The 21,445-nt window shown below is 57.7% G+C and overlaps 1 protein-coding gene across 1 annotated transcript; it reads left to right on the top strand.

Moving 5' to 3' along the window:
• Positions 1-612: 612 nt before the first annotated feature.
• On the top strand, positions 613-21,402 carry PADI6 (peptidyl arginine deiminase 6). The gene is made up of 16 exons (XM_032361416.1): positions 613-722; positions 1,478-1,661; positions 2,896-2,968; positions 5,082-5,149; positions 5,785-5,899; positions 6,689-6,814; positions 11,017-11,195; positions 11,428-11,531; positions 14,876-14,987; positions 16,213-16,320; positions 16,532-16,686; positions 17,364-17,520; positions 17,622-17,745; positions 18,744-18,814; positions 19,896-20,057; positions 21,088-21,402. The coding sequence occupies exons 1-16, from the start codon at positions 631-633 to the stop codon at positions 21,331-21,333; spliced, it is 2,076 nt and encodes a 691-aa protein (XP_032217307.1). The 5' UTR covers positions 613-630; the 3' UTR covers positions 21,334-21,402.
• Positions 21,403-21,445: the final 43 nt, after the last annotated feature.

Genomic DNA, 21,445 nt, shown 5'->3' with positions numbered 1-21,445 from the left:
CCCAGGAGTCTATAATGTTAACAAGCCTCCTGATCCTTTCTGCAACCACCATGCATCGAGGACCACTGATCCAGCTACTTTGCCCGGCTCACTGTGGGAATTTTCTGGAAGGGCTGAGGTCTCGGTGCCTGGCGATGCTGCTGCGCGCTGCCCTCCTGCGTGAAACCCCATGTACCCTCTGTAGATATGTGCTCCTGACAGCAGCTTGCAGCCGAGTCAGTCCTGCGGTGTCATGGCCAGGTTGCCCAGCCCCCTACCCCTACCCTCACCCCTGCCCCCGGCCCTAGCTCCCCAGAGCCCCTCTTGCTCCTAGTTCAAGGCCAGAGACCTAAGCAGCCGGCCTCAGAGGCCCTGGATCTGTAGGAACTAGCTGCCTGATTGATTAGGAGCCACGGGGCTTGGACCCCACCTGCTCCTCCATGCCACCCCCCGACCCCAGCAAGTCTCAATGGAGAAAATCAGCCACACCTGGGCAGCTGTTGAAGCCTCCTTAACAAGGGAGTGGCCTGGGGAGGCCCTGAGCCCATAAGAGGGGAGGACGCAGGTGAGCCTTGGGGTTTATGTGAGGCTGCTGTGTTGAGTCAGGGTCGTCTTGCAGGTCTGAGGGTTGACGGCTTAGAAGGCCGCGCCATGTCTTTCCAGAGCATCATCCGCTTGTCTCTGGACAGCCCGGTGCATGCCCTGTGTGTCCTGGGCACGGAAATCTGCTTGGATATCAATGGGTGAGGAGCTGGGGGCTCTGGCTGGGGGGGGGCAGGTGCCTGCCTCATGTACGGGGGTACCCCTAGGCTAGGCGGGGGCCACTGCCCTTCTCTGCACCTTTGGCTCCTGCCTCATCTCCAGGAGCCTGGTTGGGGTCTCTACGGGCCTTGTGATCCTGACGCTGCAGGATTCTGACCTAAATCCTGCCTCAGCCCCGAATGGGCTGTGGGACCTTAGAGAAACAATGCCTTGCCGATCCTGTGCCCTTACTGGGGAAGCAGGAGTGAGGTTGGCTCTCCAGGAGGCCATGAGGATTAATTAAGGTGGGGGGGAGCTCCTGTAAATTGGAGCCTTAGTGGAGGGGGAGGGGTGGAACTTGTTCTGGAGGCTGAGTCTTCCCCAGAGCCACCACGTGGACCTCCCGAGGCTCGGGTCCTGTTTCTCCCCCTATGGGGATCCCTTCTGGCTCATACAAACGGCTCCTCCCTCCACGGGCTTACAGATAAGATGTAGCTTTGGTAATTTCTGGAGACTCACTGGGGGGCGGGGTCTGGGCTAGAGCTGGTGGGTGAAGGACACGGGCTCCTTGGAGTGGGTGAAGGCAGGAACAGGCTGAAGATGGAGGTCCACAAACCTGTCCTGGCCAGCTGGCCTCTGGCTCAACACCCCAAGGGGAGCCATGGTCCGGGCCCATGCCCCACCCAGCCACCTGCCCTGCGGTCTAAGGATGGAGACCCCTGTGCCCTGAGATCTGTCTCCTTGCTGGACCAACCAGGTGTGCGCCGGAGAAGTGCAAGTCGTTCACGGTCAGTGGCTCTCCGGGGGTCTTGGTGGATGTCCCCAACACAGTCCAGGCAGGGAGTGGAGAGGAGGCTGCCCCGACCCGGTGGCCTCTGTCACATCCCATAGACGTGCTGGTGAAGATGACCGCCCCCAGCTCTGCCATCGACGGTGACAAGGTAAGCCTGGGCGTGGGGGTGAGGGAGAACCCCCTAGCTGGGGGAGGGGTCAACCCAACCCCTAGGGGCTCCCTCCTGGGAGCTGGTGTTTCCCTGGGGCCCCAAGTCTGTGAACCATGCAGGTGTTTTGCCTGTCATTCAATGCTTGCATCAGAATTGTGAGGGGGGCGCTCGGTGACCCCAGGATGCAGACAAGCGGGGAGGGAGGGCGTGATCGGCTCTAGCTCCAGCGCGTCTGTCTCTCCCCATGCTGCTGACCACGATCCTGGGCCAGCTTCCCAACAAGCTGCTTTGCAAATCTGGCTCAAAGGTTTTAGCAGCAAAACTCAGATGGCCTTGTTTGGCTAAAGCTGGTCTTCGGGGTGTGGAGAGCTTAAGGAAACTGAGGAGCTACCATGTAGTAAATGCATATGCTGTGTCCTGGGTATCTGGGGTTCTATTCCAAGAGGTCAGCCCTACCCCCATCTTCCATACGTGGAAACTGAGGCACAGGATGACTTTTCTCAACCTGAAAAACATGACTCTAGTGGGGGCAGACCTAGGGTTTGAGCCCAAGGCCGTGTTCTTTCTCCTGGGCAAGCTGTCCCCCTAATGGGGCACCACTGGTGGCAGGAGGGTGACCTCCTTGCAAAGCCAGCTCCCGGGTTTGCTGTTAGGGGGGTTCTAGGGCCGCCGCTGATGGCTCCTACAGGGTCATTGGGACCACCTGGGACTCTAACACTCACCTCCCAGACCACACCCTCTGCCAATTAAGTCAGCCCCCGGGGGAGCCCCAGCTTCTGCAGCTCAGCTGTCCAGCTGACTCCACTGTGAAGTGGAAGTGAGAACATGAAGGCCCGTTCAGGACCAGGGCACTCGGCGGGCAAAACTTACTGGAACGGTCTGCTGGTGACTGGTAAGAGACCGATGGGCAGTACACGTCCGCTGCTGCCCTCTGCCCAGAGCGGCCCCTCCCTAGGAGGCACAGGGCACCCTGAAGCACGACGCAGCTCCCAGGGAAAACTCACAGCTGTGACGCACTCTGGCTGAACCCAGAGGACCCGAGAAGTGCTCTCTGCCCCGGAGACAGCCAGCACGTGGAGGATCCTGCCCCCCAGCCCCCTGGCTGACAGCAGAAGCTCAGAAGCTGTAACGGAGGCTGAAGTCCAATGGCTGACTGTGGGTGCTTAGCCCAGGGTCCCGTTCCTGCTCCCCCCGCCATTCCCCCCATGGGTGCTGGGTGCTGTCTCCACAGGTTTCCGTCTCATACTATCTGTCTGATGAGGATGTCCCTGTGGCCACGGCTGTCCTCTGTCTTACTGGCATCGGTGAGTACCCTGGGGGGTGGGGAGGGGCTCTCCTGGCAATAAGACCCCTCCTGTGGGTCCTGGATGGACCCATTCCCATGGGCCATCCCAACGTGCCCATTCACACAGTCCCTTCCAGCCACGCTCACTCACCGCTGACCTCATTCCCTGAGCACAGGCATGGGAAATTCCCTGAGCTTCTACTGTCTGGCCTGCCTACCGTCGGCCGAACCAGCATTCTGCCTCCCGTGTTACCATGGTGGGTCTGGTGCAAAGTTCACTTTCTCACATCCGGTCCTCTCCCCACTGATTAGAACCTTCCTTCCTCAACTTAATGATGGAGGAAGCCTCTACTCCTCTCCTCACTCCTTTTCTGGATCATTCCAGAACAAGCCAGAACCTCTATTCCTTTAGTAAGAGCAAACTATGCTGTCTACTTGTCTTAAGGAACAAGAAAGAGCCTCTGTTCTCTTAAACCTGATTCTGGATCATCTTCAAACTTTTTGAAGGAGATCCCCCAAACTTTTCCAGCCAGACATCTCCCACAAACTTGATGCAGGTATCCGCTGACCCAGCATAACTTTTTGGATGTCTAACCAACGTCTCCGTCTTTACTATATCCTGAATGGAACTGGTTCTACTTCTGGGAAGATGGTGGCAGAGTAGGAGGACCCAGATCGGTTTCCTTTTCCTCCAGCACCTACCTTCCCGGTGGTCTTCCCATCGCCGTAGACTGTGGTCCTCCCTTCTAGCCAGTCAGGCCTAAACCCTGGGGGTTCCTCTTCCCTCTCCCTCCACCCCTGTCGGTCCTTATGTCTTGTTGCTGATTCCTCAGAGTTCGCTGGAATCCAGCCACGAGCCACCTTGGCTGCTCTTGGCTGATCTGAGCCACCATCCTCTCCTACCTGGGTCACTGCACAGGTTCCCCGGGTGGGAACCCTGGCCTTCCTGTTCTACTGTCCACTCCTGACCTGGCTCCCAGAGCAGCGTGTCTTCAGAAGGCTATCTGATAATGTCTCCTCAGATCAGAGCCTTCTGGTGCTTCTGCATAGTCGGACGAAAGCTGGCGTCCCTTTTATTCACAGAAGCTGCACGAGCTGGGTGTCTACCTCTGCCCCGTGGCCTGTTTCTCTTCTCCATGCTCATTCTGCCCTGGGCCCTTGACCTTACCACTTCACACTTCCTGTTCTAATTGCTTTTGCCAAAAATAACACCAATTTTTTTTCCCCCTCTTTCTGGCCTCTGTTTATATTTCAACTCTTTAGAAGACTTCGGATTGTCTAAAACTAAAACGACCCCCCCAAGCCCCTCCTTGTTTCCTCAACACTTTGCCATCAGATATAATGTGCATTTTACTCATTTCTTGACCCCTTACCACTGGTGTGTGTGTGTGTGTGTGTGTGTGTACACACGTGTGTGCACTCACACTCCCATCCCCAAGATTGCAGAAGACCGAGCCTGTCTCGCACGCTGCCATGTCCCTAGGACCCAGAACTGTACCTGGCTCCTAGCAGGGATCTGGTCCCTGAGCATCCCTGTACCTGGGGCTAAGCACGTGCGGCGACTGTGGTCTGTTCTCCTGGCCCTGGCATCCCAGCTGGGGTAGAGCAAGCACATCAGGCGATCCGCTCTGTGAACGAAAATAAAGCCAGGGCAAAGCCGCACGGTGGTCAGCGTGCCGTGGGGAGGAGTGGAGGTGGAGTGTGGAGACTGTAGGAGGAGCCTCGGTGATGATCCTCGAGCCCCGCCTGGATCCCTCTGCTCTCGGAGGCTTGGAGATGCTGTGGATCGGCCCTTCCTAAGTCTTAGAGCACCAGGAGGTTTCCAGAGCGCTAGGAACAGCGTTCATTCTGGGGGGCGTCACCTGGGTAGTCCAAGAGGCACGAGATGGATCAGAACCACCTTGGCTGGTTTTGTGACTTCCCAGGGGGCTGGGGGAGACACGCGGGTACTTGGTCCTCTCCAGGCTCGCTCAGAGAAGCAGTCGGCCTCGGAGGACCTTTCTTGTAAGCTGACAGCACGCCTGAAAGGCTGGGCATCCCTGATCCCAGCTTTGGGCACTGCTGGGATTACCTGGCGCTCCGAGGCTCTGTGCAGCAGATCTGGGTGGTGCAAACTTTCTCTCTTGTTTCAGTGGTCTCCCTGGACGTGGACATCTACCGTACTGGGCAGGTCCAGATGACCAGTGATAAGCAGGCTAAGGTGAGGCGGCCCGGGGAAGGGCGCGGGCCCACAGACTGTCTACACAGTGTCTTCGAAGTCCAATGGCTCCAACACAATCCAAGTTGGTAAAGTCCAGGACACCTGCAGGGCTCAGTCAGTTAAGTGTCTGCCTTCGGCGCAGGTCACGATCCCAGGGTCCCGGGATCAAGCCCCGCGGGCATGGGACTCCTTGCGCAGCAGGGAACCTGCTTCTCCCTCTCACTCTGCCTGCCACTCCTTCTGCTTGTGCTCGAGCCCTCTCTGTCAAATAAAATCTTTAAAAACAAAACAGAAGTCCATGTCTAGCTCTTTCAGAAAAAAAAAAAAAAATGCTAGAATGTCTGGTGACGCTAAGTCCCCATCCTAGCGTGGTTGTACGGTCAACCAGAACAGGCCCCCTGTGTGGGACCGGGCGGCTCAGCACTGAAATCAGCCGGGGAGCCGTGACCCGACCCAGCTTCCTCTCTGCCTCTCCACCCACTCCGCTGATGCTGCCTGCTTCTAAGTGCCTGAGTTCCCCAAGGGGTCCCAGTCCCCCTGTAAAGCCTCAGGTCCACTCCTGCTGTGGGGTAGCATCTGGAAAGCAGGATTTCCCTGGTTTCTTCCTGAGTCAACATTTCCTGTCGTCTTTGCAGAAAAACTGGGTCTGGGGTCCCAGCGGCTGGGGTGCCATCCTGCTTGTGAACTGCAGCCCTGCCGACAAGGGCCAGATTGTAGACAAGAAGACCACGAAGGTGTTCCTTCCAGAAGGTGAGGACTGGCTGCTGTCCTGGGACTGCTGCCGCTTTTCTCCTGGGACCCACCTCTCCCTGGGGCTTTGCTGCCACAGCCCCAGCAAACATGGATGCCAGGCAAAGGTGTCCCCACTCTGAGCCTAAAATCTCTTGTCAGAGGCTTGAAGCTTATAACTAGGAAGAAAGAGTCCACATGGCTCTGGCTTGGGGGCAGCATGGGTCCTGGTGTGGGATAACAACCTTATTTCCTGGCTATGGACTTGAGCATGTTAACTTCCCTGGTCTCGCTTTCCCACCTGTAAAATGGGGATGATCTAGCTGGCTTCACAAATTAGATGAGAAGGCCAAACCGAGGGTTGCAAGCATCTTCCTAAAAACCCTCCTGTGACCTGGGCCAGGAGCCCCGACTGTCTTAGGCAAGAGCAGTCTTGGATCTGGTCCTCCCTTGTGGTTGGCACCAAGGTTCTGGGTCTTAGCAGTATAAAGGGATGCCCTGGTTCACACCCAGGCTGGCGGGGGACCCTCCTTGAGCGGACCGTGCCAGGCCCTGTTCTCAGTTTGTAGGGGCTGTGTACTGGCCCCAGCTGGGGTCATGGCCATCCTAACTCCCGGCAGACCCCAGGATGACAAGTTGCCCGCGGCCATGTGGGGAAGCAGGGAGCAGAGACCTGTTGCAGGGCTGGGCCAGAGCGGAAGGCAGAGGGTCCCCAGGACCCTGATCTAGGAGCCCCAGCCCTGGCCCGACAGCCCCTTCCCCTCCTCCCTCCACCCCTGAAGCACTGGCTTTATCTTGCCTTTTGCCTAGAAATACAGAGTCTGTCCCAGATGACCCTGAATGTTCAAGGGCCCAGCTGTGCTTTAAAGAAATACCGACTGCTTCTCCACACCTCCGAGGAAGAGGCAGAGAAGGCCAGAGTCTACCGGCCCCAAAGTGAGTTTCTTGATTGTACCACATCCAGCTCTGGCTTCTCTTCCAACGCACCAGGGGGGAGCCGAGGCCAGGTCGTTCCCAGCAGGGACCTTGTTGGAGGCGTGCAGGGACCGGGGGCTGCAGGTCGGGGCCTGGTAGGGCCACGCTTGTGTCCCTGAGACCCTCCGGCTGCCATCTCCCTCTCCTCGGGTTATACGTGTGGGCGAGTCAGTGTCCCTTCAAGCCACTTCCCCAGCAGGGATGACAGCAGTGCCTGTCCAGCAAGGTTTCACGGCTGGGAGACAAGAAATGCATACTGGCTGGAAGCTATTGCCTTATACAGACCCGCTAAGCTCTTCTCCCAATCACTCCTGCCGGGATGGGCCGTCTTCACTCCTCTACAAGGCCCCACTAGATTGAGTTTCCAGAACTCGGAGGCCAAGGAGCTGCGTGGCAGCTGTGCCCGCATGTCTGTCCCTGGCATCACACCGCACCCTGCCCGTCTGTAGCCCTACCAACCTGGAAGGCAGGTGCACGTTCCTATCCTATAGATAAAGGCCCAAGGGCTGTTGGTTCAGAAAGCAGAACTGGGCGTGTCCAGCAAAATGTCCTCGAACGAACAAGTTTTTGATGTAACTAAACTGACTTAGCATTCAGTGCCTCTGTATTCATCAAACTGACATTAACGTTGCTTCTGGAGGCATGGGCCAGTAGGCTCCCTTCTCTGAGAAGCCAAGTTCAGCTTCCGCTGGGTGACTAGGGAAGGTTCTGCTCTAGAACGACCATCCCTGGTCTCCAGTCCTGGAGAGCACGCCTCGGTTGCTTCCTGACCTGTGCTCAGGGGCTTCCACTTGTATGCTGGGTCTAAGCCAGCTTCAGGCCATGCGGCCCCTTGTGGACGGATAACCGAGACCATGACTTGTGTACCTTGCTGAAGGTGTACTTCATCACCCGCGTCCAACTGTCAGGGCTTTTTTACTCAAAAAAACTTAAAGGTTCCTGGCTGGCTCTGTCTCTTGATCTCGGGGTCATGAATTTGAGCCCCACACTGGGTGTAGAGATTACTTAAAAATTGAAAAACTTAGGAATCCAGGGCAACCAGGTGTCCTGGCTCCATCAGTGAATCATGTGACCCCGGATTGCGGGGTTGTGGGTTCGAGTCCCACATCGGGGGTAGAGTTTAAACTTAAAAAAATTTTTTAAGTTCTACAAATACAGGGCGGGGACACACAGCACGCGGTGTTTTCACGAGCCCTCCGGGTGATTGTGAAGCAGGCTAAAGTTTGAGAACGCTGCTTTGTAAGATCTAGCAAAGGAGTCTGAGGGGAGATTTGCAGAGAAATAGAAAGCCAGAGAAAGTTCTAGAAAGCAAGGAAAGGAAGCCTTTCATGAGTGCCGCGATGGGCCGGGGCTGATGCTGTTGTTAGGGTAATCAAATCCGCGGTAATGTCGCAGTTCTCAACATGCCCGTCGTTCATGAATTTGGTAAGAATGTGGGGCTGGAAGTGAAACGGACAGACCGTGGACGGGCACGTGGGCCGACTGTGCTGTGAAGGGAACCGTGGGGAGGTGGTGACTAGGGGCTGGGAGGGAGCAGGGAGTGACTGGAGATGAACATAGCACATCTATGTGGGGGGTGTGGTCCAGCAGGGGTGGGGGTGAGGGAGCAACTCAGAGGAGGAAACTAGAGAGGAGAACATCCCCCTCGGAGGACCCTGGAAACGGGATCACTAACAGACAGGAGTGTGACAATCGTGTTCCTGAGCCGCGGTGACGGCAGCTCTGAGGCTTGGTCCCCTCCTAAGTGTGGTCTCTCAGCGTTGTGGTTCCTCTGGCTGCTCGGGTACGAGAGTGCTCCGCAGACTTGGCTTACTCGGAGTTGAGGTCTCGGGGTGGGAAGGGACCGGGCGTGTGTGCAAGAGAGCAGGCGTAGTTCTTGGAATGGGAAGGGAGGGGAGGGGCAGGAAGAGGGAAGAGTTGGCAGGGTGGGGGCTGGGGTGAAGAATCATGGAGGTGGGCGTGTAGGTGACCTAAAAAGGCAGGAACATGCAGATGGTCTGTGTGGAGGGGACGTCCGGGCCGTGAGCACGGGGAGGCACGTCTGAGGTGGTGCAGGGCTGTGTCATGGCAATGAGGTCAAGGAACAGCGCGGACTGGATGGGCTGGGCTGGGCTATGGTGTGACCAGCCATGACCACAATCGTGAGGAAGACGGACCAGGGCTAGAACAGTCTATGGAGGACGGCACGGCGAGGACGGGGGCAGGTGGCGTGATCTGCTAGCGTGACCTTCAAGGGGATTAGGATTCTTGAAGGATGAAGACATGAGCTAGAAGTATGGAGGACAGACCCTCATGGTCCTAGAAGGTAGGGAGAAAGCACAACTCACGTCCATATTGACTGCGTTCTGGGGTCCCAGCTCTAGAAGGGGAAGTTCACTCCCTGTTCTCCAAGTCTGCTAGGGATGGACAGCCAGGGACCGCGCAGGGGCTGGGGAGTGGCTTGAGTTCAAGGGTAGGGGAGCTAAGAGCTGAGTGCGAACGGGAATGCAGGCAGGAAGAGCCTGTCTGGGAGCTCAGGTACTGTTCTCTCTCCTTACCCAGAAAATGGGGCTGACAGTCACAGCACCTGCATCAAAGGTGGGGAGGGTGCATAGTCCGCGGGCCTCCGCCACGCTTCCTGGCCTATAGGACAGCCACAACCAAATATCAGCTATGCTTAAAGACCAACAGCTAGAAGAGAGACCCCCCACCCCGCAGCCAGCCACAGAAGGACTGAAGTGGCTGGGAAGGGCCCGCAGCAGGCAGACCTGGGCCCCTCTTGAGCCCCACCATGCCATGGAGCATCACCTTCATATGCAGGGGCCATGGGGAGCCCAGGGCCCTGCGCAGTTGAAGCTGCTGGACGTCCTTGGGGCGCCAAGCGGTGTCCAGTACAGTCTAGTCGTGGCGGCTGGGAACCTGGCGATGCTCCAGGCAGCTGTGAACCTGCACAGCCTGCTGGAAGGGCTGTGTCCCTGTGCTGGGCCACTTTGGGGGTCCTGGTGGCAGGCTCCACCTTGTCCGGGTGTGCCCCTTTGAGGCCTGGCTCCGGGCCAGCAAGGGCAGCCTTCAGGCCGACTAGAGGCAGGAGTCCCCAGGGGCAGTCCTAGCTGAAGACGTCCCAAACGTGGCCAGCAGAAGCTGGGGTCCCCCGCAGCTGGCACCCCAGGCCTGTAAGGCTTTCTTGCTGAGTGCCCCATAGCTAGTATCTGGGGCACAGCCACCACGCAGGCCACCGCAGTGCCATCACCCAGAGTAAGAGGTCAGTGAACCAGAGCCGTGCCTCTGTCCTGGGGACGGCAGTGACCTCGGCAGCCATCTGTGGCGTGGTGGAGTCCGAGGCCAAGGCAGCTGGCCCCCGCTGTGCAAAGGCATGTGGTGCCCGGCTGGTTCTTGGTGACCCAGGGAAACCGAGACTGGGATTTCCTGGAGTTGGAGTCTAGAGGCCATCAGGGCAGCGTGGCCCTGGGAATGGGTCGGAAGGTCAAGGAGAGTGGGAGGAAGGTCAGGTGGGGAAGTTTGGTGGCTTCGGGTCAGGACGATCTCTGCAAATGGACAGTGAACAGAGTTCAGTAGAGATAACCGCAGGGTGTGGTCAACTTCTCTGTTCTGTGTGTGGTTTTCTGTTTCACACCCCCAAGAAGCCGGAGGGTACTGGGACCCGCACAGCGGATAGGAGCTTTCCTGAGCTTCTCTGGAAACGATCCGAGGCCTGCCCTGTCCGACAGGCTGTTCCCACGGAAGCCTCCCTGCCGCTTACTCGAGGAGGGTCTGCTGTTTCAGACGAGGCTGCCAAGCCCACCTTGGCTGCTTCTCCCCTTCGAGGCTCTTTAGGATTTCCTCCCCAAAGCTGGTCCGAGAATGGGGCCAGCCGCCTCTGGCCTTCACCCCGGACCCGGAGCCTCGAAGGCCGGCATCTTCATCCGAGCCCCGACCTTGTGATACGTGTGCTAGGTCTTTGAACAGCGCTGCTGAGCTCTGGCCCTTGTTTGTGAACAAACACTTGATTGTCCCCTAAGCCCCACACACCAGAAATGCGGGGACAGAAAAGCCAGCTTCGTTCCTCCTCGGCCAAAGCTCCCGGCCTGGCTTCTGCCCGGAGGTACGAGCCGGCACCCCGACCGTCCGAGGGGGAGATGGGCACCGGGCTATGTCAGCAGCTGGCCCGTCCCTTCTGTCCTCAGGAGACAGCTCGAGCACCTTTGAGTTACTGCTGGGGCCTGGCCGGTCCACCTACACCCTCACTCCCCTCGAGAGCCCCCTGAAGGAAACCTTCTATGTTGAGGCTGTGGAGTTCCCGTCTGCCAGCTTCTCGGGCCTCGTCTCCTACTCTGTCTCCCTGCTGGAAGAGTCGCAAGACCCGGTATGTTCCCAGGGGCCGCGTGGGGAGGAAGCCTTTCTCATGTGGCGCAGCAATGGGGGGAGACCAGGCTTGGTGCAGACAGAGCTACGGTCTCGGTCTTGTGCCTCCTGTGGGAGAATAGTTGGCAGAGGACAGGGGAGGGTCCGGAGGTGGGCAGGGGTGCACAGCCTGGGGCTGGGGGAAGGGGCGACGTGGAACCAACTCACCAACGGGACCCGGTGTGACTTTCCAGTCAATTCCAGAGACCCTAGCGTACAAAGACATGGTGGTGTTCCGGGTGGCCCCTTGTGTCTTTACTCCCAGCACCCAGATGCCTCTAGAGGTCTACCTGTGCAGGTAAGAGACCCTCGGGTACCTGTGCCAGGTCCTTCCTGGTATTCTGTCGGTCTGCAGGGTGGGAGGTGGGGGTCAAGATCACTAGACTCCTCCCCATGTCTAGTGAGCTCCTCCTGCCTGAGCTGTCTAGTCCTATCCCCAAGGTAGTCCTTGGCGGGAGTCCTTTTTAAACACGAACACTGCCGGGGACTGAGCCGTGACTGTGAGCCTCCCTCCCCCGCTCTCGTGGGGAGGCGGACAACACCATGGCTTCAAGTATCGGCCAGTGCTAGAAAGCGGGGTGGAGGATGGAAAGGTAAGGACTGGCCCATGCTCCTGGGAGGCCCAGAGAGCCAGGAAAGGGCAGGCAGGAGTGGGAGCCAGGAGGAGGAGGGCAGGACCCACGCAGAAGGGCCTCAGGAGCTGGAACAGACCCCGTTTCCCGCCTAGATGCCCACAGGTAGGAGGGCTGCACTGTTCAGTCACAGAGCGGCCCTGGCTCCTTTCAGTCTTATGCTGATGCCTTCCCATCTTTGTGACGGATGCTGGGCCCAGGCATGTCCGTGTCCATGTCCCAGGCCCTAGGAAGGCAGGAGAGTCAAAGTCGGGAAGAGTTGTCCTGTGCCGCCACTGAGGTCTGGAAGTCTCTGAACTACTTCTCATGTGCTCATGGCCTGCAGAGGGCCACCCCAGCTGCAGGGAAGCCAGGCATGGCGTCCTAGCTAGGTGGGCAAATACCTATGGAGGAGAAGACAAAGGACCCTGGCTGGTAAAACCCGTCACTCTGGCCACTTGGAAAATCAGGGGCACAAGCAGAAGGCAGGACCCACTTCAGCTGTTGCAATGGCGCAAGCTGGAGGTAGCAGCGGCACAGGACGGGGTGGGAGCCCAGTTAGGTTCAGGGGTGCGTTGAAGGCAGACCTCCTCTCCCTGGGCCAGGGGAGCTGATGCATGGGCTATAAGGAGATAAGACTGTCCCCTGGGTCTGGGGTCCGCAGCAAGGTGAATGGGGGCGCCGTTGCTGACTTGGGATAGAGTCATTGCTTTGGTCCCAGAGACTTAGAGCTGGGGGGACCCACTGGGTCTCTTAACTTCTGGAGCTCCATGGACAGTCGGGAAGCTCAAGATGAGGCTGGGTGCCCCTGGCCGGTGGAGCATGTTCAAAGCCCAGGCCTAGCCATGCTCCTCTGAGGAGTGATGAACCCAGGAAAGGTAACTGAGCGGTGAGCTCTGGGTTGATCCAATACTCCGCTCTGGACAAGATCATAGCGAGGCAAATGGGAAGGGAGAGGTTTGATTAATAAACCAGGAGAGTAGAGACCCAGAGGTTAAGGGTAGGGGGAGAACAGGTGAGGGGCCAGCTGTGTGAAACCAAGAGGAGAAAGAAATGCCCTTTGGGTTTAGCAAGATGGAGGCCACTCACTGTGCAGCGAGAAATCCTGCCTGGTAGGTTCGGAAGCACAGAGGGACGAACAGGAAGGGGAGAACTTTGCAAAACTCTACAGAGATGGGAAGCAAGACGGGGGTGTGTGGCCAAGGGCAGGCTGTTTTTTAAAGTGGGACGCTGTGAATGAGGCTGACTTAATGATCCAGCAGAGCAGGTCAAATCCGAGGAGGGGAAAGGCCATTCCAGGAGCCAAGCTGGTAGGCTGCGTGCACAGGTCCTGTTGATAAGCGGGAGGACTGCTCAACCACAGCTCCAGCAGGGAGAGCAGAGCAAGCGGGTGAGCGACGGGTGAGAAGGACGGCTGTCTGGTGCTAAGGACAAGTTCAGCTCGTCCCCAGGGGCTTTTCTCTCCAACTATTTCTGGTAACTTGAGTTCAAGGGAAGAGGGCATGTAGAAGTGGGCTAACCAGGGTTGGGGTTCTGTCAAGCAAAGGGGCAAGGGGAAAATTATGAAGCCAAATGAGAAAGGCCAAGAACTGGAAAGATGGGGTTGACCAGGGGTCCCAGCAAGGGGGAGTTGGAGCCAGAGCTGGAGGTTTTGGAACTGGCTGCCAGTGGGGGATCTTGGAGGTAGTGCAAGAAGGGGAACTCTACTCTCTTCCAGGTCCACTGGGGGAAGAAAGATAGAAGAAAGAAAGAAAGATAGAAGAAAGATAGCCTTTCCATGGGAGGGCTTCCAGGGAGAAGGGTCCCCAGAGGAACACCGGGTTTCAGTATAAGAAGGGAAAGAGCTTGAGGGACTGCCAAGAACAGATAATCCATACACCAGATCCGTCTACCTTGTCTTTTTTTTTTTTTTAAGATTTTATTTATACATTTGACAGAGAGATCACAAGTAGGCAGAGAGGCAGGCAGAGACAGAGAGAGAGAGAGGAGGAAGCAGGATCCCTGCTGAGCAGAGAGCCCGATGCGGGACTCGATCTCCGGACCCTGAGATCATGAGCTGAGCCAAAGGCAGCGGCTTAACCCACTGAGCCACCCAGGCGCCCCTACTACCTTGTCTTTTATATCTAAAGATTCCTCTTCACTCAGCCATCTGTTGAATGCCTGGTCTCCTAGGACTCCCCCATAGAGGTGGTATGCAGGCATAGCTTGACCCAGCTTCACCTTCCACCAGCACACATCCTTGGACTGTTCCAGACTTTGTCAGGCTGGTTGGCTAGCTGCAGCCTTCTCTGTGTTGACTGGAGAAATAAGGTTCTTTAGGGGCCCAGAATAACAAAGGGAGTCTTGGACCTGGAAGACTTGAGTCTTAACTTTGACACCTGGAAGACTCGAGTCTTAACTTGAACACTTTCCAGTAGTGTGACCTTGCTTGCATTCGACTCCTGAGGATCTGTGTATAAAATGAGTGGTCTTAGTACCTGCCTCGAACACATCTGTTCATCTCCAACATGGAACAGACATCCATCGTGGTCCTATAAGCCTGCTATTATGCCCAACAACACGAGGATCCCCAGGGTCAGAGACCTGCCCCTGTCCCCTGCCAACCACACCAATATGGCAACCTTGTTGGCCATCCCAAGGGTTGGTGGGGGGCACTTGGCTGCTTGGCTTCTTAGGAGAAAAAGAGCCCCTCTGGGTAGGCTGAGGTGGGAGAGCCTGGGGCGGGGTGGAAGGCACCCATGGGGTGTGACCGCAGGCTGTGGACAAAGCAGGGTCCTAGGGAAGCAGAGCAGGGGCTGACCCTGGCAGTTCTCGACTCTGCTGTATGCTGAGTGCTGCTGAGCGAGACCCACTCTAAGTACAAGCTTGTGCTCCGAGAAACGGGGCACAACAGCTCTGCCTACCCTGGGGCTAGGGGCGTGAGCTCTCCTGACTGGAAGGAGGTACCCCCCGGCCCTGGAAGGGTGAGGCCATGACTGGGGTGGAGGGAGCCCCGTTGGCCTCCCCAGGGCTGGCTTTTGTCCCGCGGCAGAGAGCTGCAGGTCGAAGGCTTTGCGAACACGGTGATGGAGCTGAGCGAGAAGAGCAACATCCAGGTGGCATCTGTCTACGAGGACCCCAACCGCCTGGGCAGGTGGCTCCAGGTAACACCCCCCCTGGGGAAATCCACCTGTTGGGGCAGGGGCAAGGAGCCTTGCAGGTGGTGCACGTGCCCAGCATCACATGTCCCAGCAAAGCTCAGACAAACTAGAGGTGTCTGTTTCTAGAACTTCAGTAGAGGCTCAGATGGAAGGGCTTGCCCAAGTCCTAGCCATTAAGAGAGAGCTTAGTGTCCAGCTTCCCCTCCTGTTCCAGAATGCACGGGTTCGAGACCACAGAGCGCCCAGGTGCGAACGGTCCGGCACCTTCTCCTCCTGGCTGCTGGGGCAGGGCTCCTCCTACAGCATCCAGGTCAACCCGGCAGGGCCCTGCTGTCTGGGGCTTTCGTCTCCCCAAAGACCACGCACTGGCCACCAGTCTACATGCTACAGCCACAGGACAATGGGACGGGTCGTGCTCCTGTGCTAGCTAGCAGGACATGGGGCTCTAAGTGCTGGGACAGAGAGATGCTGTAGTGAGTCTCTTGCCCAAACGAGGCCGTTTTGGGTGGTGAAGAAAAGCTTCAAATTCAGGAAACCGAGCTGGCCATACAAAGATCTGGAGATGGGGGGTTGGTGCTATATTAGACATTAAAGCTCTCTGGGGGGAGGCACAGCTGATGTGAAGCGCCTAATGGGGGGTGTCCTTGGAGCATAGGAAGAGCAGAAGGGCCAGAGGGAGGAAAGAGCCAGACTGTAGACTCAGGATCTTTTAAGCCAAGGTAAGGGGGAGAAACGAGTTCACAACAAGGTGGGATGATGTCGAAAGGTGCGAAGTGAGACGTAACTGTTCTGATTTAGGTTTCTCTGGCTGAGAACCAGAGAACCGTCCTAGGCAAGGGCGAGGATGAAAGTGCACTGGCCGCGGGGGGCTGCGGTCACGGCAAGCACGGTGGCTTCCTCCAAACGGTGAGGGAGAGCACCGCCTGCACTGTGAACCACCAAGGCTCCTTCACAGACAGGGTACGGGAGGGAAGAGAAGGAAGGATCTCGGTGACGCAGCTTTTAAGCAGGACACATAGGAGAACGGCTCTGGAAAACCCCAAAGAAGGGGATGCCTGAGCAGAGGATTTCCAAGGGCTGGGCAGGAGTTGACAGAAGGGGGTTCCTGTTGCCTAGCCCCCCGCTGCCTCTTGGAGGTGGCCTGTGTGCAAGGTGTGACCGGCAAGCCAGACGCAGGAGAGCAGGTGATGGTGCCAGGTGACTCGACTCCTTTTCCTATCCCCTCCAGGACGAGATGGCCTTCTGTTATACCCAGGCTCCCCACAAGACGGTTTCCTTGGTCCTCGACACCCCTCGGGTCCTCACGCTGGACGACTTCCCCATGAAATACTCCCTGGTGTGGGGCTCGGTTTGGCTGATCTGAACTCCATCCAACCTGTCAGGCCCCGCGGCTGCCCAGGAGGGATGGGGTGCCAAGGGGGAGAGGGCCCCAGTGGCCTCTGGGGGCAGGGGGTGTGGGGATCTACTGGGCGGTCTGGATCAGGGCTAAGACTGGGGCTTAAAGCCCATCCTTCCTAACAGCCCTGCCCCACTGGGTCTCCTTCCAGAGCCCAGGGGTTGGCTACGTGATCCAACGCACCAAGGACCACAGGGTGGCCAGCATGGACTCCATTGGGAACCTGATGGTGTCCCCCCCTGTGAAGGCGGAAGGCAAAGGGTACCCCCTAGGCAGGATCCTCATCGGCAGCTCCTTTTACCCCAGGTGAGGCAAGAGGCCAGGCGGGGCCCAGCAGGGCCCAGCTGCCTTCAAACTGAAGGGACCGCCCCCCTCCCCAACTCCTGCATAATTCCGCAGGTCACCTGCACTAGACTATTTTTTTTTTTTTTTAAGATTTTGTTTGTTTATTTGACAGATGGAGATCACAAGTAGTCAGAGAGGCAGGTGGGGGGCAGGCTCCCCGCTGAGCAGAGAACCCGATGCGGGGCTCGATCCCAGGACCCTGGGATCATGACCTGAGCTGAAAGCAGAGGCTTTAACCCACGGAGCCACCCAGGCGCCCCTGCTCTGGACTATTTAAGTTGGCAAGACGGGACTTTTGAGTCTTGGACTGTCACAGAAGACTACAGGTAGAAAAAGCAGATGAACTGTTCATCCTTTCAAGTGGTGACTCCTGGCTTCAGATTTGGAAGGCTGCTCAATTAGTTCACCTAAATCCAAGGGCTACTTGTGCCCCAGGGTTCAGAGCCGATCTATCTGGAATCCCCTGGCTCTGTCCAGAGTTGGGCCAGAGGAAGTGGTTCTTAGCCAGTCCGTCTTTCATGGACCAGTCCCTTGAGCCCAGCGGTTAGAATAGCCAGTTAGCTCAAGGGAGACTGATCTTGAGCTGGCCAACCCACACCGTGCTGGCTCAAGGGCTGGTCATTCCGTGTCTCCCTTAGCAAAGAGGGCCGAGACATGGGGAAGGCTCTGCGGGACTTTCTCTACGCCCAGCGAGTCCAGGCCCCGGTGGAGCTCTTCTCAGACTGGCTGATGGCTGGCCACGTGGATGAGTTCCTCTGCTTTATCCCCACGCAGGACAAGAGTGAGGGAGACAAGGTTGGTGGCGGACGGCGGGGGGGGGGGGTCTCCCCTCCCTTTTAAAGCCCCTTAGAAGCTTCTGGAAGGAAAGCGAGCATCTGACCCTAGTTGTTTCTCAGGGCTTCCGGCTGCTCCTGGCCAGCCCCAGCTCCTGCTACAGACTGTTCGAGGAGAAAAAGAAGGAGGGATACGGAGACGTGACTCTGTTAGAAGAGGTCCGGGAGGACCAGCTCCTTTCTAACGGTGAGCGAAGCCCCCAGCACCAGAGCAGACACCAGCTCCTCCTCCCCGATGTCCCTTCTAGAGCGCCGGTTGGCCATTGTTCCTCCTGGTGCAGGGTCCCAGGGCAGCACAGAAGCCTCATGTGTAGCACCCGAGACCATCTTGTTCCAGGGCTGTTCTGGAGATGCTAGGGGTTCCGGAGGGGGGAGATGGCCAAGTGTATGAGAAGGGGACTTTGGGGAGATGAGGCGGCAAAGCCAGGTGTCACCAACCCTCACATCTACCTACTTGGGGAACATGGAGTCAAGTACCTGAGCTTTGGGACTTCCTGGGTGCCCTGGGCATGTTGTGGAAAACCTACAAGGACAGGCGGAGATGGTGTGTCTGAGGCACACTTGTCCTGTTTGAAAGTCTGTGGGAAGCCAGGGAGGGGTTGCTGGGAAGCTCTCTAGCCCCCTTGCTTCTCCAAGTGCGGCTTCATGGTCACCGGGAAGCCTGTGACCCATGCTGGATCTCGTGAGTCACAGGGTTCCAGGAGCTCTTCTAGAAGGTGATACTTAGCACAAGCCACATTTCACACCCCACATGCCAAAGACCGTTACCTTAGCTGGGGCCCGAGCGGGCCATCCCTGTCCTAAAGACAAAGCAACTGAGGCACACAGTTAAATAATCTAGTCAAGGCCCCAGGTAGGAGGGGCCAGGTGGTCTGGGTCACGTGGTTTACAGAGCCACCCAGGGGAGAGGGGAGTGCCGGCTGGAGTTGCCCGCTCACCTGTTCCAAGGTGTCTTCCTTCCTACCAGGGCCAGAGAGGCTGGGGGGCAGCAAAGGTCCTCCCTGGGCTTGAAGGACCCTGACCTCAGTTCCCGGAGGTGACAGGTGACCTAGGTAGTCTCTGGAGACTGGCCAGGTCACCTGTCAGGGTCACCAGGGGCAACAATACACGGGCCAGGAGGCCCGGTGTTGGGAGGAACCGCTCCCCGGCCTCAAGTCCTGCCCCGTGCCTGCCTTCTGCCTACAGGGCGGGAGGCCAGCACCATCAACCAACTTCTAACGGATGGAAACCTGAGGAAGCAGAACAACTATGTAGAGGTAGGGGCCAACAGCATGAGGGACCATCTCCAAAAAGTGGGGGGAGGCATGGACAATTCAGAAGGTCCTACATGAGCAGCTACTTAGCCCAAGCATCATTAAAGGGACTATGATCCTTGATCACCCCCTGAAGCATAGCGGGGTACCAAGCCTTCAAGCCCAGGTATGAACCTAAGCCTAGGAGTAGGGGGAAGCAGGTCTGGTTCCAAGTCTGACTCCCAAAGACAGGCTCTGGGCCACTCAAGTCGCCTGGCATCTGACCAGAAAATAGAGGATGCCCCCTCCCGCCAACTCCCCTAGGAAGCTCTGAGTTCCAGAGACTTGGACAAGGGTCCTCTCCATGCTTCCGGGAGTGGCCCATGGGCTGTGTTCTAGGCCACTCAGCACCTCAGGCCTCGGCGTGAATCACTGGCTAGGAGTTCCCAGAAAGAGCTTATCCAGATTCCAGCGGGGAGCACAAGTCTGGAAAAGGGCAAGGACCTGTCCAAGGTCACATGGCACAAAGCACTTCACCCCCTGGGGCCTGGTGGCTCCCAGCGTATGCCCACCCAGGGGCATTCTGGGCAGTGGTGCTGACCTTCGCTGAACAGGGTATGTCTCCGGGGACAACAGGGTGGTACTGGCCAGGTATGGGTCAAACACCAACTTGGCTCCAGTGACTCCTGTCCTGGGGTGGAGGTCATGAGCCTTATTATCAAGACCCAGGAAACAGGTGGTCAGGGCAAGAACGTGCTGTAAGTGTGGGAGCAGCTGCTCAGGTCCCTTCCTAAGGCAGGAAGTAGTGTGCCCACAGCGGATTTCCTCTGGCCTTGGCCTGGTCCAGCCCGGCTCCTCCACTCTGGCCAGGACTGAGGGCCACATGAACGCCCCGTGCTACAGTAGCATCAGGCCAGCTGTGGGATCCTGGCCATTTCTCCAAGCCCTCCCCTCCCTGCTTCCCCAACCCCAAAGGGACCTGTGTGCCCTCTGAGAGGGCGTGCCTGCCAGCAGAATGAAGACGGGGGGGGGGGGGGGGGGGTTCAGGCCATGACCCTGGGCTTCTCCACTCCCCACCAACTCCCGTCTCCTTCCTGCCCCACAGAAGTGCATTAACCTGAACCGTGACATCCTAAAGAAGGAGCTGGGCCTGGTGGAGAAGGACATCATCGACATCCCGCAGCTCTTCTGCTTGGAGCAGCTGACCAACGTCCCCTCCAACGAGCAGACCGCGAAATTGTTCGCAAGGCCCTACTTCCCTAACCTGGTGAGGCGCGCAGGGGCTGGGCTGGGTGGGGGGCTGCCCTGCTCACTCTGGCTGCTCTCCTGACCTCCCTGATGCTGGACTGGAGCCTCAGGCACAGCAGCCAGCAGTGGCTGCAGAAGGGGGGTGAAGTCCTCCCCTCCCCGCTCAGGGAACACGGCCTCGGGGAGCAGACCCGGCCAGCAGGTCCCAGGCCAAGCAATGGCCATGGACGAGCCTCTGGGTTCAGCCTCAACCCTGAGGGAGCGATGCTACATGCCCACCTCACAAATGGGGTCATTGCTTACCCTCTTTTGAGTCCCAGGGACACAGACCCTGCATTCATTAGTCACACAGGGGTAGCTCTTAATTCTAGAAGACCCAGGAGCCCTCGGTCTCGACGTGGCCCTGGGAGCAGGGGTGGGGAGCAGTGGGGGGGGGGGGGGGGGATAGTGTGTTTGAGGAAAAGAGGCTGGAATTAAGAGATGAGAAATGGGGGCGCCTGGGTGGCTCAGTGGGTTAAAGCCTCTGCCTTCGGCTCAGGTCATGATCCCAGGGTTCTGGGATCGAGTCCTATTATCGGGCTCTCTGCTCAGCAGGGAGCCTGCTTCCTCCTCTCTTTCTGCCTGCTTCTCTGCCTACTTGTGATCTCTGTCAAATAAATAAATAAAATCTTTTTTTAAAAAATGAGAAATGGACACAAGTCAACTGCCAGAGCTGGAGGGAAATGCGTTCCAGGAGAGGTGCCTGGATTAGTGTGAAGTTAACTTCCTGTCCAGAGCAAGAGGAACGCAGTAGGGCAAGGAACCAGGGAGGTCTGCGGAGCCAGACGGTGGCCTGACGGGATTTCGGTTTTGCTGAAACACGTCAGGGACGCGGGAAGGTTGAGGAAAAGTGAGTTGGATTTTGCTGAGGTCGGCTGGTGTCCACAAGGGCCAGAGCTCGAGAAGATGCCCTGTGTTTGCTGAGTGTGGTCGACCCTGGCCACCGAGGGGCTTTCTTCCACGGCTCTGACCCCACCCCGGCCTGGCCTGGCCCGTCCTCTCTCTGACAGCTGCAGATGATCGTGATGGACAAGAATCTGGGCATCCCCAAGCCTTTTGGTCCCCAGATCAAGGGCATCTGCTGCCTGGAAGAGAAGATCCGACAGCTGCTAGAGCCCCTGGGCTTCCAGTGCACCTTCATCGAGGACTTCGACTGCTACCTGACTGAAATCGGGGACTTCTGCGCCTGTGCCAACATACGCCGGGTGCCCTTTGCCTTCAAATGGTGGAACATGGTGCCCGAGCCCCAAGCCTAGCCCCGCCAGCGCTGGCCCAGCGCGAACAGCCCAGTCATCACATTCTGCAGCACTCCGATGGCCTGCCCGTCCCTCAAGGTATTCTGAGGCGGCGGCAGACGGGGCTCAAATG

This window comes from Mustela erminea, chromosome 10 (assembly GCF_009829155.1).
Source record: "Mustela erminea isolate mMusErm1 chromosome 10, mMusErm1.Pri, whole genome shotgun sequence".
Taxonomy (NCBI): domain Eukaryota; kingdom Metazoa; phylum Chordata; class Mammalia; order Carnivora; family Mustelidae; genus Mustela; species Mustela erminea.
This window is presented reverse-complemented; position numbering and strand designations above follow the sequence as displayed.

Coding starts and splice junctions, on each gene's coding strand:
- PADI6 (XM_032361416.1), top strand. CDS start 631: ATGTCTTTCCAGAGCATCATCCGCTTGTCTCTGGACAGCCCGGTGCAT. Junction 2,969..5,081: donor CCTCTGTCTTACTGGCATCG/GTGAGTACCCTG, acceptor CTCTTGTTTCAG/TGGTCTCCCTGGACGTGGAC. Junction 14,988..16,212: donor GCCTGGGCAGGTGGCTCCAG/GTAACACCCCCC, acceptor TATCCCCTCCAG/GACGAGATGGCCTTCTGTTA.